Below are 24,152 nucleotides of genomic sequence, written 5' to 3' on the forward strand. Positions count from 1 at the left end.
CTAATGCAAGACTCTGACCAGATGACAGCAGTAGAGGACCGACTGTAATGAACTTAATGTTTGAATAACCTTGTTTGCCTCAGTGAGTTGGATCAAAGATGTGGAATGGCAATGTGTGTTAGGATTGTAGGCGGCCTCAGGTTCTATTCCACTCAGTGTCCTCAAGAAAGGACATTTGGAATACAGCAACTCACAAAATAAATACAAAAATGGAGGTAGGAGAAAACAGTGTAACTATCAATGATGTTACTGCTCACTGCTTTTATACCTAAAGAAATCAGTCAAACTGCAAACGTAGGAATTAAAGACCTTACTAGTAACTGAAAATGGTTGGTGCCAACCAGTCTGGCAACAGTGATTGTGACTAACAATACTAGCTTGATTTGTACTGAACTACAGATATTGTATTTGATAGTGTCTGTAAAAAACCATGGTGAACTTATATTCTTAGATTTTTTTAGATTACTGAATATACTTTCTCAATGTCAGAAATATCTGTACTGCACTAATTATCTTTCTTTTGGCATCCAAAACAATCTTGTCACTTGGAATTTACATAGAAGCTGGCTGATCTGAATAGCAATATCTATGATCTCATCTCTAACCCGGCAGTCAGATTGCAATAGATCTGCATAATTGAACAATAAATAAAAATAGAGAATGTGTGAGGAGGACCATGGCACATAATCTACCTTCCATAACTTATCATTGCAACATTTATTCACAAGCAAAAAAACAAGTTATGCAATTAAGAAAGGACAAAGACATTTCAACATGCATTAAGGATAAATAAACTGACATGTTGTTTAGAATTTGGTTCTAGTGATGTCACTATATTTAAAAACATTATCACTGCTGATAAAAATGAGGTGGATAAGTGGTGCAATTCCACTATACTGTACAACGTCCCTTACCTATCCACAAGCAAGATTCAATTCAAGGTAATCATACAGTGAGCTTGCTTAGTTTCTAGCAGAGCTCATCTCTGAGGCATCCTGGGGTTCCCTGTCATTATTTATCCATGGCAAGTTCTCAGCCCTTGCCAAAAAGGTAGGGTGGGAAATTACATATCCTTAAAAGCTGCTTGCAAATGAAAGGTATTTAATTAACACTGAGTAAGATTTAAGTGTTGCTTCTGTATAATATGAAGGCTGTTCAGAGCACAAAAAATGGCTGGCAAAATAAATGTGGTAGCAATTAAGATTTGGAGCCTGAGGGCGAACAGTGGAGAGGGTGAGTATCAAAATCCCAGTTTAAGGGCCTAGTGCAGGAAAAGCAGCAAAAAAAAAGTTATCCTTAGAAATTAAAATACCAGTCCTCTATTTTGACGTATTTCAGCTGGTTGGACCAGTACATCTTGTTTGTCAGTCTTGTTTTATCTTTCAACTGGATAAGAGTTGTACCTAAGCTAGAAATGGTCAGGCCTGTGAGATGTTTCACTTGTGTAAGAGCTACTGTCAGTGGCAGGACTGAGGGATGGAAACAAGTAGGGTTTGTGACGGAGGATGTAGGGATGCAAGTAGACTTATAATAGAGTCGAATAGGATCCTACAGTGTGGAAACAGGCCATTTGGCCTAACAAGCCCACACCGATCCTCCGAAGAGTAACCCGCCCAGACCCATTCCCCTACCTTATTACTCTACATTTACTCATGACTAATACACCTAGCCTACACATCCCTGAACACTATGAGCAATTTAGCATGGCTGATTCCACATTGTGGAAGGAAAACCGGAGCACCAGAGGAAACCCACACAGACACAGGGAGAACCATGCAAACTACACACAGATAGTCGTCCGAGGCTGGAATTGAACCCAGGTCCCTAGCACTGTGAGGCTGAAGTACTAATCACTGAGCCACTGTGCCAGCCACCCTACAGTTTAATTGGAAATCATTTATGAAAATGGTCTGTTTGAGCTTCAAGATTCAGGATGTAGTGGTGCAGGATCATTAGCTCCGTCTAAAATTCACAAGAGATTAATTTAATTGATTTATGTACCTGAATCCAGTGTTTGGATAGCTGACTTTTTGCCATCCGTGCTCCTGCAGAAAAGGCTTAATCAATTTTTTATGGATGTCTTTTGGAGCTCCACCAGGGGTCGCCACATACAAGTAAAACAAGTTCCCATCATCACCTTGCTCCTGAGAGGTCCTGATTTCATCAAGTATTTCTTGAGTACTGACATCCATGTTCACACATCGAATATTCTGGTAATAAATACAACTGCAAAATCCCTGTGAAGATAAAATGTGAATCATAAGGCACTTAAATTTTAGTCTTTATCACAATGTTGAATGAGAGCTATTTCAGAATCAAATGAAATTATTCACTGCACTTACACACTCCTACAAAAAGCAGAGCTCTGATACAGTTCTTGCTTTATTTTTGCAACCAGCAGATTTATAATTTAAATTATATTATTTTAGGATGCTGCTGCAGCAGACGGATTTGGGGATGCAATTTCACTCACCTCTGCAGGTGGCAGGAAAGTTGAAAAGGCAGTCAAGAAACCACATAGGATACTTAGCTTTATTAATAATGTATTGAATAAAAGAACAAGGAAGTCTCCCTAAATCTTTAGAAATCTCTGGTAAAGTTGGCTGGAATACTGCGTGCACTTCTGGGCACCACATTTTAACAGGGACAACAACAGCCAGCATTTAAGAGGATGAAGAAAATACCAAGAAGGAGGGTATTTAATTGAAATGGAGAGGCTGGAGAAGCTGCATTTGTGCTTTGAAAGGCAAAGGTTAATTGAAAGAAGATATTCAAAACTATGAGAGTTTTGCGTAAGTAGATAGCAACTATTTCTTCTGTCAAATGGGTCAGCAACCAGAAGTCAAGACGCTTGAAATGTTTGGCAGGAAAATGATAGAAATTCTTTCACTTATTGAATTCTGGAATATATTACCTGCTAAGGTGATGGAATCAGACTCCATTGAGACCTTTAAAAGACAACTGGATATGAAGTTTAAGAGAACTCATCTGAAGGGTTTTGGGGAAAATGCTGAGACTAAATTGGTTGTTTGTTCAAACTAGGAGAAAGTGAGAACTGCAGATGCTGGATCAGAGTTGAGAGTGTGGTGCTGGAAAAGCATAGCAGGGTTAGGCAGCATCCGAGGAGAAGGAGAATTGACCGATTATGCAAAAGCCCTACATCAGGAACTGCCAGTTACAGGCTGAGTGGTCCCTTTGTGCTGTAAGATTCTCTAACTTAGTATTTTTGTCCAGTGGTTAAGAGAAAAATTGTGTCAATGTGAGAGTGGATTTCCATGATCCCTTTTCAGTCCTTGCTACCCACTGTTAACAGGCAAATGACTTTCTCTGGAGTTTGACAGTTGCTACTCCAAAAATGACTTCAGAATATGATATGGCCTGGATTCAGCCACCCAGTTTTCTTTTTGATTAGATTACTTAGTGTGGAAGCAGCCCTTTGGCCCAACAAGTCCACACCGACCTGCCAAAGCGCAACCCACCCAGGCCCATTCCCTTACAATTATCCCTTCACCTAACACTATGGTCAATTTAGCATGGCCAATTCACCTCACTTGCACATTTTTGGACTGTGGGAGGAAACCGAAGCACCCAGAGGAAACCCACGCAGACACAGGGAAAATTGTGCAAACTCCACACGGTAGGTGGTTAACTGTTTGGCTCTTTCGCATGACACAACACCAATCCCAATATTGCTGGATTCCTCGGCTGGCTACTGAACATAGATTTCTGCAAAAGTATCTCCGCCCTCAAGGGGTGGAATGTTCCCAGCTCTTCAAAAGCATGGGCAATGGCAAGAAATATAGAAAAATATGGTGAGAAGAAAAAAGTGTAGAATGCATTTTATGGTTCTTAACTTGCTTTCTTGCACTCACTTTGTGCTTACTTGGATGCTTATATTCTGGCTTTCATTGCAGTGCACCTCAATGAGAACTTACAACTCCCCAACATGTCTAGCTTGACTTGCTTTTTAGTGTAGACAAAAATGCAGGCAGCCGGTCATGTTTGCCAGCATTAAACAGTAAGGGGGTGTATACATCATTGTACGGCACTGCGCTATGTCAATATCATACCTTTGGCAAGTGCCAACAGTTTAAGCAGTAAATATATTTCATGTGCTTCAGACACTGAAAATCAAAGGAGACCAATCCTTACTGGAGTGGAGGGGACTACTGTCAGTCAGAGGCGCCACACACTCAATCAATTGCATTATTCAATTTCTATCCAGGGGACTGGCCACAGTTGATCAGACACTTAGTGCAGCCAGCGTTGGGAATGTATGTCTCTGAAATCCAGGGATTATACAAAGAGCAGTCCTGTAGATTAAGTGCAAGCAATCTGGGAGTCACAGATAAGTAAGTCAGCGAGTGGTGGAGACAATCAGTTGTGGAATTGCACTGTCCTTGGTCAGGACAGTCCTCACAAGTCAATGCAGGGGTGAGCCAAGGTTAATCCTGGGGATTTGACTGGTAAACAGTAAGTAGGATGATCATTGGCCAGTCTATGAAGTACAGTGGAAAGTGGGAAACCCAAGTTTCTGGACAGGGTGTATGATGCTGCAATGCTGAAGGGATAATGACATTAAAGGGGTGGAGGCAATTCCACATATGACGACAAGATCTGGCATAACTTGAGTGACTGGGGTATTGCAGGGTGGATAGGTTCTTTAAGTGTCCATACCCCTGACAGTAGGAAAAATGGGAATATTGCATGTCAAATGAAAGGGCTAAATAAGCATGTGGGGAGCCTGACACATAGTAGAGTTGGTAGGGACAGCAACACAAAACTGTGGAGAGAGAGAGAGAGAGAGAGAGAGAGAAAAAAAAACCCCAACTGCACAATAGGGAAGAAAAATGGCTGCCAATTCATTTACAGTGGTGAATAAGTAACTTTTATTTTGTTTTGAGGGAGGGGTGTACCTACTTGTGTCATGACACTAGGGTTTAATGACACAGAAGTTGAAAAGTGGTCATCATCCACCCTTGAATGAGGTTGTGTTAATCACGTACAAGGTGGCCATAAATATTGAACATGAGTGTAGTCAAATCCTGAATACGTGGTAATGTTACCTTTGCCCTCAGTGATCTCCTCATGAAAGTACTGAGCCTTGGACGCATTCAAAATGTAAGAATTGAAGAATCCATAAAATCTGCTGCTATGAGGACATTTCTTAATGATGAGAAATATAACTTCTATCGTCCATGGGATAAAGAAGAGGCTGCTTAACTGTGACAAACTGGCTAAGTAACCAGGTCCTACAATTAAAATGACAGTCGATCAGACATTTATTTTCATATGTGAAAGTGTATTTAAAATGACTTGTCACCCATGTCACTTATGTGCCATCAGTGCATTTTATTTGTCTTCCCATTACTTCCAGGGGTCTGGAGCTATGGTGGAAAAAGCCTGTTCTGTAATAGCCCTTATTCACCTGGAAATTTTAACACAGGGAGCATTTGGAGAAAGGGCCCAGACATACTGAGAGCATTCTATCCAGCTGCAGTCTAATCCTCCTTGGCTGCAACTTCCTTTGGATCTGGGATTACAGGCAACTGGAGTTGGAGGGACTTGGCACCTCTGAAGTGTCCTGCGACGAAACTTCTGGGGCGTGGGGGCGGCAGGAACTGTATGTGATTCTTCCTTTGTCAGGGTAGCCTCCTTGAGAAGAATGGATATCGAGAGTGAGGTCTTGGACCTTTGATCACTCTTGCTGCTGCTGGTGCTTAGCAGCTGGTGCTGCTGATGATAGACAACAGAAATGAACCTGTCCACAGAGATAGCCATATGCACACATGTTAGGACGTCGCAGTACTGACAACCATTAGACTCTTCAATCTTTGATTCAGTTTACTGACAGTTTCTAACAAACCTGTCTGCTGTTCCTATGACTGCCCAAGGATTTCCATAAAGTTATTAATGGCTGACACAACAAGTTCATCTGCTGCCCAGGTGCCTGTCCTCTGGCAGTCCTCTAGAGTGCCAGCAGCCTGGAACGTTTCTTCCTGACCAGCTACAGAGACATGATGACGTGCTCACAAGGTTGTACCTGAGCCTAATCTAGACAGACCACTCACCAAGGTGAAAGTGTCTAAACTGATGAAGGGTGCAGGACAAAGGCTTGATGCTACATCCTCTGTGGAATCTCTGGCTTCTTCGTCAGAGGTAGTGGAGAAGCTGATAGGCTGATTCCTTTGGGGTGGCAGATATGTGAGCACTGCTGGTTCCTCTGTAAGAATAGAGCAGCCTTTATTTGTCCAATCAGGAAAGAAGCTTGAGCATCTTAAGAAGTAGTTCACTGTGGTGAGAATGTGAGAGCAGCACAACACAAAGAATTCTGGCCACATTGCTGCCTGTTTTGGGCCTCTTTGCCCATTAATGAGACATTTTCCCTTGCAATGAGACAGGAGGGATTGACAGAGATGCAAAAGGATGGAAAAATGTTGACCGTCATAGAATCTCGACAGTGTAGAAGCAGGCCATTTGGCCCATTGAGTCTACACCAACCCTCTGAAGCACATCTCACCCACATCCACTCCCCTTTTCCTGTATTTCCCACCTAACCTGCACATCTTTGGACTGTGGGAGGAAACTGGAGCACACGGGGAAAATGTGCAAACTCCACACAGACATGACCCAAGGCTGGAGTTGAACCTGGGTTCCTGAAGCTGTGAGGCAGTATTGCTAACCACTGAGCCACCATGCCACTCCCGTTAGTGTTAGTAGTGGTGCAGGAGCAGCAGAAATGATGGAATACCTGAGAGTGAATCGGAAGTGCAGAGGGCTGGAAGTGTTTCGGAGGATTAGGTGGGTGAGAATTGGTGGGTGAGAATTGTTGAGTGAGAATGATATATGCGATGCAAGAGATGTAGACCATAAAGCTTGAGGTTGTCACTGCACAGTTAGAGTGTGTGTGAGGTAGCAAAAGAGAAGGTGCAGATTATTAACCTTCTTCCAGCAAAGCTGGCATTCCACTTGGTCCAGGAATTGGCACTGACGTAGACCCCTATCTGGATCCAGCCTGGCTGCAACTGATGCCATAGCTCCTTTCGACTGAGTACAAGACTAAGAATGGCCTTCTTCTCCAATACCAGTTCTTCTAACTGCCATTTTCTGAAATTGCGTACCAGTTTCCCGTTGGCGACAGCTTATTGACAGAAAATGACAGAACAGCTTATTATGAAGTTCAGTTCTTGGCTAGCAGTGTTTGAAGTGGTACACAGCTGGGGTTTAAGTATAGGACCAGTGATGTGAATGGCACATGGTCTCAGCAGCAGTGAGTACTTCAGCCTCTGTTGTCATAGGATTACACAAACAGGGCATTGTAGAACCTGAATACATAATTAATGAGGTGAGGTAAGCAGCAAAAGATTGCGAGAGAAAAGTTACCATGGACTTTGGCAGAAAGTCTTTCATGAAATTCCCCAATAACAACACAGCCAAAACAATGTGAACGTTTGCCTGGACATTGCTCCCGTGCAGCATTACCGCTGACTTTGATGGCCTTGGGCAAATTGAAGATACCCTTTTATTCATATATTGATGTCAACCCTTATGAGCCATGCTAGCCTACCTACTTTTCCTATTTGTCTATCCCACTTAAATGTTAACAATCCTTAGATGTTCAGTTCCCAATCTTGATCAACCTATAGCCACATCTCTGTAATGGCAATTAAGTCTTCCCATTTTGCTCAATTTGCATGTCCAAATACTCAAAAATCATATTTTTTGTGAATCCAAAGCTTGTGAGAAGATTTGTAGCTCGGGTGCTCGTTGTTGTGGTTTTGTTCGCTGAGCTGGGAGTTTTTCTTGCAAATGTTTTGTCCCCTTTCTAGGTGACATCTTCAGTGCTTGGGAGCCTCCTGTGAAGCGCTTCTGTGCTGATTCCTCCGATTTTATATTGGTTTGGATCTGCCGCTTCCGGTTGTCAGTTGCTGTCCGTTGCAGTGGCCGGTATATAGGGTCTAGGTCGACGTGTCTGTTAATAGAATTCTTGGATGATTCCAACCAATATAAATGCTGGAGGAATCAGCACAGAAGCGCTTCACAGGAGGCTCCCAAGCACTGAAGATGTCACCTTTTTGTGAATCCCTCAGGCATTCAGATATAGCATCATAGATTCAGCCTTTACTAACAATATTCTCCATCTGCTGCTTGCAGTGGATTTATCTGTCTTCTATTTTTGTTTACTACTCTTCTACTCCCTTGACTAATTTTACATCCATGAAATCAGAGCTCCCTCTTAATTTCGTATTGCTGTATTAATTTAATTTAAACCCTCACAAAAACTCCACAAAATCTACCTGTGAGATTGTTTAATGCCTGACCTGTCAAGATACAACTTTAACACCTCTCCAGAATTGTTTTGGAGGTCCTGCTTTTCATTATCCTTCCAAGTTCTCCAAAATCTGCTTTTAAAACCTTGTCCCACCCCTCTATCCTACCCAAGTCATCGATACCACCATAGATCATGACCTCTGGCTCTTCCAGTTCCCCAGAAGGAGCATATCATGCAGCTGTTCGGTCACATCCTTGATCTTGATATCTGGCAGCAGAAACATCTGGCTTTTCCTCTAACTAAAGAATCCGATACCACACTTCCTCCTCCACTCCAGCACTCATGGTGCCACTGACGTGGTTCTGAGGAATCATCACTTTCACTAGTATTCAAAGTGGAAAAGCAAACATAAGAAAGAACATAAGAAATAGGAACATGATTAGGCCATTTGGTCCCTCAGCTCTGCTTTGCCATTCAATAAGATTGTGCTTGATTTGAGCAAAGCTTTAGTTCCACTTTCCCATCTGCACCCTATATTCTTCAACTCTTGAGGATCAAAGATTTGTCCAATAAAGAAAAAACAAGCACACCATTGAACCAGAATCCTTAGCAACAGCAACTAGTACCTTATTTATTATACCAGTGGCCCAACAAAATGGCAACTTGAAGCTGGTGATGAGATTTAAATATAGACACTCAGTATTTTCTTGAATTTCTGGACTTTTAACCAGACAGGGTTTAATCAGACAAGCACTTCACTGATCCCCTCAAGGCCTCACTGGCATTCCCATACACCTGGGACTCACTGACCCAAGACCTTCCAAGGAGCATCCAAGAAGGTGTGAGCACGTTGAGACTTGCTGCCAGGAAATAACAGAAGCCAGGCAAAAAGAGTGTAAAGAACACAGTTCTACACCAATGGCCCCATCCACCCCTTCTTGTGTCCATCTTATGCCCCAAGCGTAACAGAGCCTGTGGTAGCCACATTGATCTGTACAGCCACTTATGGACTCACTTTGAGAGTGGAAGAGAGTCATCCGCGTCTGTGAGGGGCTGCCGATGATGGCACAGTATCTCAGGTGCAGTTTCACCAATGCCCCGTATAACTGAAGCATAACCTCAATATTCCTTATTTAGTGCTGCTTGCAATAAAATATAACGTTCAACTAGCTTTCCTGATTGCTTGCTGTACCTGCATACTAACCCTGCTGCGATTCAGTATGTATGGACTCACACTGAGAGTGAAAGACATTCATCCTCATCTCCGAGGGAACATCAATGATGATGATTAGAGATGCATTTCATGGAATTTCTTCACACAATCCATCTGCGCAACAAGCAGTTAATTGTTGCTGAAAGTAATTTTGCGTTGGATTATGCATTATGTTTCATTTCTTAATGAAGGTTGTCAGGGTATTTTTGTTTTTCAAACATTCCCTTAATTTAGAGACCAGCTTGTCAAAACTGCACTTTTTTTCCTTACACAAAGCCTCAGTCGTCCTTACACCTGTAGATTCACTTCCCCAGAAAGTTGAGAACTACCTCACACCATCATTTATTGAGAAAGAAAAGTCAACAAACTTTTATTTATGTAAAGCCTTTCTAAGGCTTAGAGAAACTCATCAATTTTTGCTGGGGAGGTGGCAAAGCCCCATTACCTTGTTTGAGTGTAAACCTTTTTCATCGCTCACACCTCCCTAAATCTCTACATAATATCAAACTGGGCGGCATGGTAAATCAGTGGTTAGCACTGCTGCCTCACCGTGCCTGGGACCCGGTTTTGAATCCAGCCTCGGGCAACTGTCTGAGTTTGCACATTCTCCCTGTGTCTGCGTGGGTTTCCTCCGGATGCTCTGGTTTCGTCTCACAGTCCAAAGATGTGCAGGTTAAGTGAATTGGCCATGGTAAAATTGCCTAAAGTATTAGGTGCATTAGTCAGAGGGAAATGGGTCTGGGTGGGTTACTCTTCGGAGCGCCGATGTGGACTTATTGGGCTGAAGGGCCAATTTCCACACTGTAGGAAATCTAATCTAAGCTCCAAAGCTCTTTACAGCAAATGGTCACTTCCAAAGTGTAGCCTCTTGCTATTTGATAGGTGAATACAACTGAAATTTACACACAAGATCCTGCAAACAGTAAATGAGCAACAAATAACTAGTTAATGTGATACAGTGAGCTTGAACGAGGGATAAGTGCTCACCAGAACACACTAAATTCACCTGTTTATTGAACTTGGGAACTTTGACATTCACCTGAACAGATAGACAAAATGTTTGATTAAACATGGTACCCATAACAATGCAATATCTTGCTGGAATATTTGTCTGCTTCCTGGTGTGGATATTAAACCCATAATCTTGGGATTCAGAGGTGAAAGTATTACCTCTAGGCAAGGTGACACTTCAACTGTTTCCTATTTTTAAATTTTCTTTCAGTCTCAATATTTTTCTATGCAACTTGCAAGTTCGCCTGACTACCCAAAAAATAACTTTTATTGGGAGTTGTGAAGTAGTTTTACATTTCACAGGTTCTTTATTATTAACAAACCCTTCATTGTTGAAGAACATTTAGTTTGTAACTCAGTATTATGTCCCGAATACCTGTTTGTGTGAACAGATCGCCACCGGCGAGTTAATTTACAGATGTGAATGAATTTCCAAGCAGATTCTTCTGCCAGGCATGAGTGGGTGATATACTACTGAGAACACTGTGAGCTCTACTGGGAGAGAAAATCATAGAATCCCTACAGTATTGAAAGAGGTCATTCAGCCCATCAAGTCTGCACCAACCCTTCAAATACCATCCCACCCAGATCCAGCCCCATACTCTAGCACATTTATCATAGCTAGCCCACCTAACCCTGAAGACTATGGTAGAATTTAGCACAGCCAATTCACTTAAACCACACATCTTTGGACTGTTGCAGCAAACCAAGGCACTCAGAGAAAACTCACACAACAACTTCCTGGTGCTCAGTATCCAATGATAGTTGAAAGGTGTGATGCTGGTAAAGCACAGCAGGTCAGGCAGCATCCGACGATTAGGAGAATCAACATTTTGGGCATGAGCTCTTCATCAGGAATTTCAATCATATTACAAGGACAGATATTCCTGATGAAGGGCTCATGCCTGAAACATTAATTCTCCTGCTCCTTGGTTGCTACCTAACCTGCTGTGCCTTTCCAACATGACACTTTTCAACGCTGATCTCCAGCATCTGCAGTCCTCATTTTATCCGAGAATAGTTTCCTTGTTGAGCTACGCCCTATCATTTTCCTTTTTGCAGACAGTGCACCCTTCTTCCAGCTAGTAACGTGGGAGACAGAAGTGGAGGGTGCAAGACAGGCTGCCATCTCAGCCTGGAGTCCTGCTCGCTCTCTGGAAGTCCAACAGCAATTGACTTAATTAGAAAGCAAAATTGCATACTTAAGCCATTTAACAAGCTGCAATTTCAGTCATATTAAAAGAACAGACATTTCAGGCTCTGATGGGTCATCTTAGTGTCTAATTGGAAGATCATTAAGTTAATAGTGTAGCTTTACCTCCCCCAATAGAGTTTCTAGTGAGAGGTGAAAAGGTTACTGGAAAACCATTAGTGCCTATTTTAGCAAAATGGGTTTTGATGTTTTATTTTGTGCAGAATTGGCTGGAGGCACATGACTTATCTCCTATCCCTTTTGTGCCAGCTTTAGCTGCAATGTATGCACAATGCTGGGTGTTCAGAAATTCCTAGAAATTATGATGATCAACCTCACTCATTTTGTGTGCAGCAGGGTTATTCAATATTAAAAGCAATAGGATTTAAACAAGCGAATACAGAAGAGAACACATTTTTCGTCAGGATTTTTTCCCTTGCCTTCTGACCAATACAGTATTTAAATTTTGTCACAATTAGTCATTTGCCATCTATGACAGCAAATTTTAATGATCAATTTCTCCCAAAAAAACAATTATTTTGAAGAATAGTGCAAAGCAATTCTGGCCATTCATATGACATAATATCAATACCAAAATAAAAACATACTGTGAAAGTATGCATGTTACAGGCATTATGGAAAAGCTCCAGTTCAGACAGGCACATGAAGAAGCTCTGTGTTTTGAATCAGCTTAGCTGTCTGTATACCCCATAATTCACTATTTTGTGTTCTATATGAATGATCTTTGCTTCCTTCCTTCTATTGGTTAACACTTACTATGCTGTCATAGTATGGTGACATGGTCAAAACACTGTTCAAAACAAAAATGGGGTTCTGACAAAAGTCTGAAATAAAGGAAATTTAAAAGGAGATAAAATATACATTTCCTGACATCAGACAATTATGAGAATGCAATTTTTAAAATTATTAGTGGAATTTACTTCTTTAAATTGCACAAGGTTAACTGAATATTCAAGCAACTCATACTTTCCCCATTTTTAACACAATACAATAAACGGGATCGTATATTTCTTGCTCCATTCAGATGTATCCCCATTCAAGCAATCACATTTCAAATCCATTCATGACGGTGTATTAAAGGTAAATGCTGTGCAAATGAACTATGAATTTCAATCTTACACTGCAAAGTCATTTGTTTGGCCCCTCCCCCATCATGTTATTCTTGTCTCTGTTGGTGCAATTTATTGAAAATGTTGAGAAGACAAACAAGTGAAGTAGGTTTGACCAGAGACTATAAAACATCTTACTCTGGTGGTCTGACTGCTGATAGCCTGAACTATAACTCTAATCTCAAAGGAAACAAGAACTGTTCTTTACACTTTGAATAGGCTGAAATTACAGAATTTAACAAATTGCCAACAACTGTTCATTTATCTTTTGCCTAAATTACTGCAGCTAACTTCACTGCTGTCATCTCTTTTCCAATCATATTTTCAACTCTGTGGCTATCTGAAGCAGGTCATACAAAAGTGATCTCCATCCAGATCTGTTGTCAAAGCTGCTTCCTTTCCTGTAGTTTGGAGAATTTCAACAAAAGAATCTAGTTTCTGATATTTCCATCATTTGGTGCTCTGAAAATAGAGTGTCCTCATCTTTCAAACTCAACATAGAAAGTACAGCAGGGCAGAGATCTATTGCAATGAAAATCTATGAAGAGCTACAGCGCAAGGGACCAGTATGTTGTACATTGGAAAGGTGGGATGCTGTTTGACCCAGTGACTTTACACCGATCTTAATCAGAAAGCCAGGGTGAAAATGGTAAGCAGGTCAGATGTTTCCCTGCACAGAGGGATACAAAATTAAACAGTTGTCAGGTTACAGGCAACACAAATAATGCAGAGACTTGGGCATTTCTCTCGGAGCTTCTCTGTTGAGAAATAGTGTAGCACAGGTCATGTAAAATAACTAAGTGGTGGGGAAGGAACTTTCAATGAGAAAAAATTGACTTGCTAAGAATTTCAGTGTTACAGGAGTTGCACAGGGAAGTATGGAATATTAAAATTCTAACAGTCCTTTTCTGTATGCAATGATTAACTCTTCTAGCACACATGATTTTTAATTTAAAATGTAACTGCTTGGCATGTTTCAAGTAAACAAAATTAGGATGTCAACACTGAGGGATGGAATCAGTTTGAGTACTGGAATGTACTTCAACATCACAGGGCTAAGCTTTTACTGTTTTATAATAATGTGGCTTATCCCCAATCTTCGAAGAGCATCCTCGGGCACATCACTGCAATCCAAGTTGACCTGGAGGATGTTCAGCTAAAACAAATGTGCCCTACTGTACCCATAAAATTTGGTGCTGGTTAAGGAATGAGTTGAAGATGGAAGAGTGATGGATTCAAAATGGAAGGAGCTGTCACATAGCAATGCACAGATGTTTAGCAAGAGATCTCTGAATTTCTGCAGAAAAACAAGCTGAGGAGTTACCCTCATCTGCAATTTTTAGTTGCTGAAGTAGCTGAGGTTCTGGCCTCTGGTTACTAGTCTTACAGTTCAAACATAAATATTTCAAACCTGTGATATCAACTTGCTTGGATTTACACAAAAGATGCCAAGCTACCTTAAATGCTTAAACTCTGGATTCAGTGTAAAATTGCAATCTGTTTTTCAGCTTGATTGTTAGTCTCACCTTTGTATGACATTTATGAACTATTTTCTGTCTGCACGCCCCCCCCCCCGCCCCCACCAATGATCTTTCAACTCACCTGTCAAAGATGAAGAAAGAGATTCAGAAACTGAATAAATTGAGAGATGCAATAGCAACAGTCAAGGTCTATTAAGATTCCTTTTGATATTGTATTTTCTATAGTAGCTATTTTTAAATTCAAATAACATTTCAAAGCTGATGCAAAGTGACATCAATTTTCGGCTCCTTTGTTATCTGATGCACCAATGAAGCTGCTATTTGAATTTCATTTGATTTCCTTCCTTTCAATTAAAATGCTGAATTCATAGCTACATTGTATAATACTCATAATTTGTTCAGTGTACATGATCATTACATTCAAAATCCTGTATAATTTGTTTTCGGAATGTATTTGCACAGTGATTTATGATCAGATGTAGAATTATAAATTAATTTATCTTGATTTAGGGGCATTTGCATCAGGGCCAAAAAAGTTAATTTTAGCCACCTGCTGGGGATACCTGATGAAGTGAAATATAGATCATTAGTCAGGGCAGCATATTAATTTGAAATAAAGTTTCCATCATTTAAAGATATAACAAAAGTCAACAAATGTTAAAATGGCTTTGAAATAAATTTCATTGGAAAGGATATGCTTTATTCATTTTCACTTGCCTGGCAATGGAGGAATAATATCACAAAAAATTATTACGTAATCACAATTCAAACAAAAGGTTTGAGTTTTATAAAAGAGTTATAAATATAATGTGAACCATGAATTTAGATTTATAACCTTTAAAATATTCCTTTTAATTATGTTTAATTTATTCTAATTCGATATGCTTCATGTTTGCAAATACAAACGTGTGCAGAACTTATATGAAGCAATTAATCTGTGGGTATTTGACTTTGACAATTCTAAAGACAGCTCATATCTAAACAGCAACCATTACAAAGATAACAATTAAGTAGACTAGAATAGTGCCTCACAATAATTTCCTTTTCCTCTAGAACCTGGCTTTGAATCTAGTCCAGAATGATAGGTTAAAGGTTTACTGTGACAGCTGGAATAGTCCATGCTGAAATGAGTTTGGCAGTGTCAACTAAGACCCTGCTTGGCACAGAGCTGAGAAAACTGGCTACAGTAAAGTACTCATTGGTAATCACTCCGTGAGGAAGTGTAAGAGTTGACAATGGTGCAGGAAGAAGTTACCTTTTCATTTAATGCTAACCCACATTTTTGAGCAGAGTATGGATGGTTTGCTTTATATTCACCAATCCAAGTGTGAATTCACCATGGATGAACTCATTTCAAGCTCGGTCTGAATGCACACATTTATTGGGTAAGGAAGTCTAAATCTTTAACTGTATAAATCTAATCTAGCATAATTTAACATGCAGTTGGTATTAAATCTCTAATTGAAATTCTGAGAGTGCTAGTCTTAAGAAAGTTTCCCAAAGCCCTACTTTTAGCCTCATTTAGTCCGTAGGCATTGAAATGAAATTTACAGCTCAAATTATGTGGATGATAGCCTTAAGTTGGGTTTTTTGTTCCCCACCAAGGCTTGCAGCGAAAGAACTGATTAATTAAGAATCAGCAGAAATTGGATCCTCAATAAGTGACTCAAACATATTCTTTTAAAATTCAGAGCACATATAAGTAGCCAACTTAGTGCAATTTAGCATTTGAAAGTGTGACTTGTGACAGCGTTAGAGCTAAATCTTTCAAGGCATCAATGAGGCGAAGGAGGGAAGTGTTTGTTTGCTTTTGTCTAAACAAAACAGCTGATTTGTGTTAAATGCTAGTCTTTAAAGTCCAAGTACGATCTTTGTTTCATTTCTCTTTTTCAAAAAAATTACCTTGTGTGATGATGCTGCGACTTTAAAGCTTATTTTGTTCATTTTTTTGAAGAGGTTATAAAGCATAGGCGCCAAGCAGGCTACCAGAACCAACAGAGTAAACAACTTGTGAGGCCTTGGGGTTTTTTTTAAATCAGCATGAATGGGTGCAACCAGCTCTCTCAAGTAAGGCTTTTTGTTTTTTTTTACCATCAGAAGCTGTTGGTGTCTCAAAAGTGTTGAAAGCTTCAGTGACTGATTCCTAGCTGCTCCCCTCTTAAATTTCTCTTGATGTTTCTTCTTCCTGGATTAGAGAACTACATGTAAAAATCTCTGTGTGAATTTGCCTTTTTGCCAAGGATGTGTTTATGGGATGTTACTATGTTAGAATGGTTAATGAGTAATGGTTACCGTACCTATTATTTGATTAAGTTTTCCTGTAGTCAAGTTATTCTAAATGCCTCTTTTGTTTTTATTTAAACATTATAGTTAAAATACATTATGTTTTGCTTAACATTGAGTGATTTGATCAGTCACATCACATCTGGAACACGGCACATTCTATCTACCTTTAAAATAAGCAAAGATTAGGATCTAGGCTACCCTCTTAGAATACTTTAAGGCAGCCTGGTCCATAACACTTGCCAGGAATAAGGTTAATACTGTTTAAAAAAAAAACACTACAGACAAGGGCACAGCAGAGATACTATTCTAATTGATTAATCAGTTATGAAAGAAATGACAGGTCAGGTTGTTCCTGCAACATGAGGGAGCTGTGAGGCACCACGATTGCCCAGATTGAACACCTACAGCAGCTGTTTACAGACTAAGAAACTTTGAATATTGAAGAGCTGGAGTCAATGCTGCAGACATTTCACCACATCAGGGGAAGGGGAAATTTACCTGGACACTTTGCTACAAGAGGTGGTCACACCCCTCAGTTGAGGTAATTTGGATTTGATTTGTATTCAAAGGCAGGAATATGAGACTGGAGATGAGTCGGCTGCAGGTAATCAGTTTATAAACTCAAAGCTGAAGAAGCCTGAACTTCACACACTTAATTCAGGCACGTTTGCTCTGGATCACACTGGTATCCAGGAGATCCTACACGCAACTCTTCAGACTTCATTAAAATTGTTGCATAAAATGCGCTGGGAATTCAGTTTACAATGAAATGTGTGTTGTTGATTTTGCATTTTGGCTAATATAAAGAGGATCAATCAGTTAACCTTTTTTTGTGGAAGAGTAAAAAAAATTTAAACAGCTGAATTTCAGTTTGTTTTGTTTTTAATGACACGGGGTAAGCTGCTTAATTTAAAACCAGTAGCACAGAAAAAAATTATCCCGTGCAGTAATCTGTGAAAATTTGATAGGCCAAGAACTAGTTAAAGTAAAAATTAACAACTTTATTTCTTAAAGTATAACAGAATAATTAACTACCAACTATTTACAGTCCTTGCTCTAACCTTTTAACTTACCTTCTATAATACGAGTTCAATAAAGCTCTCAATTAAGATTTACAAAACAACAGTTCAAAACCAGGCCAATTTCAGTTTTCTCTGAATTCCTGTCTTTTTCTTCTTGGGAAGCCTGCTTCATAGATTACTGATCGATTAAGGTACCTTTTAAGAGAGCTATTTTCAGTTTGCAGATATTGTTGGCTTGGCAGTTCTCCTCCCAACTGTTCAATTTTCCCCTGTCTTAGACCCCCCCCAAAGCATTGGATTGTGTCATTGGCTTTTAAGATTGTCAATATACTCAATTCAAACTTGCTTGTAATTTGGTATTTTTCGGGGTCTAATTTAAACTGATTGGCCTAATTCAAATTTGTTTTGTTGTTTCCAGACAACTAGCTACCCCAGTAGCTAGAACACATGTTGCATTATGTCTTATTGACAACACTTGGTGCTGTCAATGTGAGCTTTTAGACTCTTAAAGGTATAGCACACCCACATCTTCACAATATTAAAACATGTTTTGAGTTGAAAATACAATCCATCAAATCAGTAGCTCGATGTAAATGAAAAACGTGCCCTTTACAAAATAAGCATTACTGCTTTTCAAACGTTGCACATGTGCTAAAACATGAAGCTATGCTCACACTATACCTGTCTTTGCTTTGAATGTTCTCAATTAGACCTTGATTAATCTATGCCTATTATCTAATTATTAGTCTTGGTAAAATATACTGTTTGAAGTAAAAAGCTGTCTGTGTGCATAAAACTGTTACTTACCCTAAAGATAATTAAAATGGCATTCAGTTCACATTTTCTTACTCAAATGTGCAATGCCGAACTCTCTCCAATTATTGAGGAACTGCACCTTATTTTAACTACAAGTTTGATTAATTGTAACAGTTCTTGTATTTTCCTGTTTGACACTGGAGTATTAACATGAATATGCTTACAATTGTATTTGATAATCACCTGTCTTAGTTTGATCTCAATAATCCTACTACTGAGGTGTGAAAACCCATTTTATAGGTTTCAAGCTGAAGAGTGAATTTTTAGATGCCAATCTGAGCAGCAAATAACTCTTTACAGGGTTTGGCATTACTTTCAGCTCTGCTTGCCAATTAGTAGATACCAGAGAATTAAAAATGCAGCAATAACCAAGGTAGATCTTTCCTCTCTCCATTAGCTGGATTGGAGTTTATACTTAAACTTCTACCTATTCCATTTTCCCAAGGTTTTTAACCTGCATTTTAAAACATATTTTCACCTTCCTGGCCTAGAAGATGAGAAAAATGATGCTACAGGGACACCAAGTGATACAAAGGAGGAAACATTGTTCGGTTTATCTTGCTGTCTTCGATGTTTCTGGCTTGTCCCAAGCAGCTCCACTCAAAATCTTTAACCATTTGTTCAATGTATACATATTTACAGTGTCAAGTGGCAGTCTGTTAAACAGTTTAACAACTCAAGTAAACCACCTGGATACTGACAGTCATGTTGGTGCCAGTACACGACAGCATCCTGGGTGATTCACCACCTGCTTTTCTCCTCCTCCTTACCCTGTGGGAAGTAGCTGTCATTGTCCCCATGACGCACTTTAGAACAGAAAGTCACTGCGTGGAACCCTCCTGCATCTCAGTGGTACTGCGTGTTGATGCATCTACTTGTGCATCCATTATGCTGCTTATTTTTCTACAAAAGATTTCTTTCTCCATCTGTGAACTAGCTGACTTTCGCTGCACTATGTACCTCATCAATTATCTTGCACCAACATAAATTATCTATCTGCATCTACAGCAGTCTGTGAATAATTTTACAAATCAGTACTAGACATTCCACTTTAGATGCACAAAAAGGAACTCAGATGAATACATGATGGAGAGGGGAAAACAAGGTTTTGCTGATATAGTTAGGTGAAGAAAGGTTGGTGGAGATGGGTGTCAAATGTAAGCCTCTGGACTTATGCAAAAGACTGTGCTTGATGTAAACATCCACACAAAGGTGGCTGAACTTGTTTTCATGACACTTCTTTCAGACAGAAATGAGCATGCCAGTTGAAATCCAAGAATCTGAGATTATGCAGGTTTACAGAACAAAAATAATTTTTTTTAAAAATGAGATTCTCCTTTGACTACTTATTGTTGATAAATAGCTCAAGGAGGACAATTCGGTTTGCTAACAATTTAATTCAAAAATTCAGCAAATTGCTTTTTCCATTCTGACAACTCAGTTCACTAAGATTAGTGTTAAGATGTATTTCATCACTTCTATTGCTTGACTGCATTTATGCTGGTGTTAGAAAAGCTGTAACAAACTCAATAGAAATCTGTTATGTATCTGCAAGGATGAGGTGAAAAAGAAAATACTGTGACAAAATCAAAGTAGCTAAATTAGGCAATGCCCAAGATCGGTGAGCATCACAAGGAGCGATTATTCCTTGTTGCGCTGGCTGCTCATTAAGATAACGGTGGTCTGCAGTCCAGCACTAACAGCAGAGCATGAACTGTTACATCTTCCTAAATGTGATATAGCAGGAATAATTTGAGAGGCTGTTACTTAGGCCATGGCCAATTGCATGGCTTAAACTGAAAATCATAATATGTTCTGGTGCAATACAGCTTCTCAAAGCTGACTTCACCTTCATTCAGCAATCTGTTAAGATGCACATGTTGCAGATGATTATAACTATGCTCTCCTTCCTCTCACATACTCACGCCAACTATGTCTTTGTTTCCAGATACTCAGGACTAGCTGCATCGTGTCCAGCAAATAGTATGGAAAACTGAAGGGCTAAAGGAAGAGAAGACTAAGAATGAAGAAAGACTGCCTCTCAACTCTCCTTGCAACCAGCAGCTCAGATACTGGCTCAACACTTTACCAGGTAGCACATAGCTTGGATTTGCATATGATGAGTTTTTGGGTAGTCATAGGCAGCTGGAGCAGAAGGAAAGGACTTTGCAGGTGCCAGGTCCCAGAATGCTGATGTTTCAGTTATGTTCTACAGCAGCAGACTGAGATGAGGTTTTGGTGGGCAAGTAAGTAATGGCTGATGCATGTGCACAAAATGCTCTTTAGTACATTTGCAAGCCTATCAGGCAATCTGTTTTCACTGTTAAGAATCATGGACGATTCTGGCTCCAATTAGGAAATAGCTTTTCAGACAGATCCTGGAAATCATTTTTCCAGAATGGAAGTGGTCAGTTCCATGAGAACAGTGGAGGACTCAACCATCGGCTAATGTCTAATGGCAGATGTCTCAACTTCCATTGCAGTACGGGCAGTGGCTACATAATGGTTAAGTGTTGCAATGGAAATTCCTGCTCAAGTCATGAAATGTTTCCATGCAAGCTCAGCTTGGTTCATGCAGGTTCAGACTACTGTCATCCTGGCTCTGGATACTAGTCCACCAAAGGACTTTCAGAATCTCTCAGTGTTTGCAAATACTCTCCATCAAATTATTCCAACAACTGCATCTTGCCTCCCACCTAGTAGAATGGCAGTGCAACTTGGAGGACAAGCTTGCTGTCCTCTCTCGGGATGACAGCTTTCATATTCCTATCGCTGTCACTTTGCTAGCATTCTTGCTGTTGACTATCTGCCCTGATTATGATGGCTGCTCATGCCAAGGTGGTGCAGTTGGAAGCTGACCCAAATTTGCTTGATTATGTCCTGCGAGACATTCTGGAGTTTCCTTCATCGAAAAGCAGCAGCTGTGCTACAGCCACTGAAGTAATACTGAGTGGTTGTATATGACAGGCAAAGGCACTTGCGAGATATTATCATTTCCTTTAATGCTTGTAGGATCCGTGAGATAAAATATGAATTACAATTGTCTGGAACAGGATACTAAGCTGTCTTTGTTACCACTTTGCAGTGGTAATTGTCAGCAAGACAACATGAGTGTTATATAAAATTTAATTCTGTCACTAGATAGCTTGGAAATTTTCATCTCTCCATTTCCAATGCCAAAGCATGTTGTGACTCAGCTTTTATGCCTACTCTTCTGACGTGTGTTCTGTTCTCCTGTAATGAGAAAAAAAACTCAGCATATTAGAAATGAAATGTTTTCAAGGAGTTGGACAATACTTATGGAGGTCACTGTGCAGGGCAGGCATAACATTGCACTAAGGTGACTGTGAGAGAGAATAATAGATGTTGATATGAGGGCTGTGAAGAGGTGTTGAGATGGAGAAGAATGGTACACCTTCAAGATGTGTTAGTGTAAGGACTGATGTTCAGGGTTAAGTTGAGGAAAGCAGAGGAGGGTTAGGGTTAGATACACATCAGATATAACTTAAATGTGCCATATCACCTAATCTTTCCTGTCCTGATTAGGTCAGTAAGTCTCTTCTGGTATCGTATTCAGTTCCATGGCAGTACATTCTGACTTCTGACTTTCTGAGCAACTTTCATACATGTCATCTCATTTTCTGAGACAGGCAGCAACTCTAGAAAGGTATCATTTTGCTATCGGTTCTGATTCTCCCCGAAGACTGCTCCTGTGATCCAGGTTTGATTCTTGGAGTGTTTTGCTTTTCAGTAGTTGACCTAAAATACGTGGATCCCTATCATGCCCACTCACTGTCTGATAAGGAAACTGGGAGGGCAAATGCAAATGCAGCAGCTGAGTTTAAAAGCCACTGACAAATACATTGCTGAAACTTTCAGGTTCCTGCTATGAGCAGATGTTAAAATTCAATCCTCTGGGGTTAAGTTCAGACTTGTACAAATTGCTTGTCATTGTTCAGCTTGACAAGAAATCAAAACCTTTATCACTGATGCTCCTAGGATCTCCATTCCCAGAAATTGATCAATTGGCTACTGTCCTCCCATAAGGGCACCTGATTGCAACTGCCTGACATGCTGACAAGAAGAGACTATTCCAACAAACCATAACTTTCACCTCTTTCTCACCTTCACATGGTCCAAATCTCTCACATTATTCATTTCTTGGACACACTGTCTCAATAACTGGGGACAGGTGACCAATATTCATTGCAAGTTGAACAATGGCCATAGCTACCTCAACTCTACTCCCTCACATCCTGTTTTTGTCATTGATAACAAAGATTTGGATGTGAACATAAGATGTATAGTTAGTAAGTTTGCAGATGACACCAAAATTGGAGGTGTAGTGAACAGCAAAGAAGGTGACCTCAGATACAATGGGATCTTGATGAGATGGGCTAATGGACTGAGGAGTGGCAGATGGAATTTAATTTAGATAAATGTGAGGTGCAGCGCGGCATTTTTGGAAAGCAAATCTTAGTAGGATGTATACACTTAATGGTAAGGTCCTAGGCAGTGTTGCTGAACAAAGAGACCTTGGAGTGCAGGTTCATAGCTCCTTGAAAGTAGAGTCACAGGTAGATAGGGTAGTGAAGAAGGTGTTTGGTATGCTTTCCTTTATTGGTTAGAGCATTGAGTACAGGAGTTGGGAGGTCATGTTGCGGCTTTACAGGACATTGGTTGGACCACTGTTGGAATATTCAATTCTGGTCTCTCTCCTATCGGAAGGATGTTGTGAAACTTGAAATGGTTCAGAAAAGATTAACAAGATGTTGCCAGGGTTGGAGGGTGTGAACTATAGGGAGAGGTTGAATAGGCTGGGGCTGTTCTCCCTGGAGCATTGGAGGCTGAGGGGTGACCTTATAGAGGTTTATAAAATCATGAGGGGCATGGATAGGATATATAGACATTGCCTTTTCCCTGGGTTGGTTTAGGGTGAGGGGGAAAAAATTTAAGAGAGACCTAAGAGCCAATTTTTTCACGCAGAGGGAGGCTGGCACAATTACATCATTTAAAAGGCATTTGGATGGATATATGAACAGGAAAGGTTTCGAGGGATATGGGCCATGTGCTGGCAAATGGGACTAAGTTAGGATAGCTGGTTGGTATGGAAGAGTTGGACTGAAGGGTCTGTTTCCGTACTATACATCTCTGACCCCATTCAATTCTCTGAGATTTCTCGGTTACATTCTGACAATACGATCTTTCACAACTGTGCTTTTGATAGTCTTCCTTTTGCCTCAACTAAGAATTTCACTCAGTGTTTGACAAGACCCTTAATTATACCTGACCCAGTTCCCACTTACCACCCCTGCTCCCTCCCAGAATTCTGATAAAGAATCCTTGTGTCTTCGCCTTCCACCCCATCAATCTCCAAATTGAAAAAAAGCCAACAATCTGTAATTACTGCCACCACCAGCAAGATTCAGCAACCAAACACATGTTCCCCTTCACTCTAACTTAAGCATGCCAAAAAGACACTTCTCCCCTTGTTTATTTTTCAATACTTCCAAAACCTTATTACCTTTCCACCACACGTTTCCATGGAATTGCTGGAGGTTTAACGTCAACCTTTTTGCCTCCTCTGTCTCCACTGTGGAACATATGAAAGCTCTTTCCAAGGAAAGCAGCAATTTTTCTGCCTCAAAGTTGGTATTTTGCATTCATCCCTCACAATGAGATGTCCATGAGACCACAGGAATAGACTCTTCAGCCCCTTGAGCCTGTTC

General features: G+C 40.2%; 1 protein-coding gene across 6 annotated transcripts in view; it reads right to left on the reverse strand.

Annotated features, from left to right (window-relative positions):
- LOC132821417 (uncharacterized) overlaps positions 1-24,152 on the reverse strand; it is a 74,803-nt gene that overhangs the window by 12,603 nt on the left and 38,048 nt on the right. For all 6 annotated transcript variants that reach the window (XR_009645314.1, XR_009645311.1, XR_009645312.1 and 3 more), the window contains one exon: positions 2,002-2,237. Coding sequence is in view for 1 of the 6 variants with exons in the window: in XM_060834000.1 (XP_060689983.1) it covers positions 2,002-2,237 (236 nt within the window). In the remaining 5 variants the exon portion in view is untranslated. The remainder of the gene's footprint in view (positions 1-2,001; positions 2,238-24,152) is intronic.

Source organism: Hemiscyllium ocellatum, chromosome 13, assembly GCF_020745735.1.
Source record: "Hemiscyllium ocellatum isolate sHemOce1 chromosome 13, sHemOce1.pat.X.cur, whole genome shotgun sequence".
Classification (NCBI taxonomy): domain Eukaryota; kingdom Metazoa; phylum Chordata; class Chondrichthyes; order Orectolobiformes; family Hemiscylliidae; genus Hemiscyllium; species Hemiscyllium ocellatum.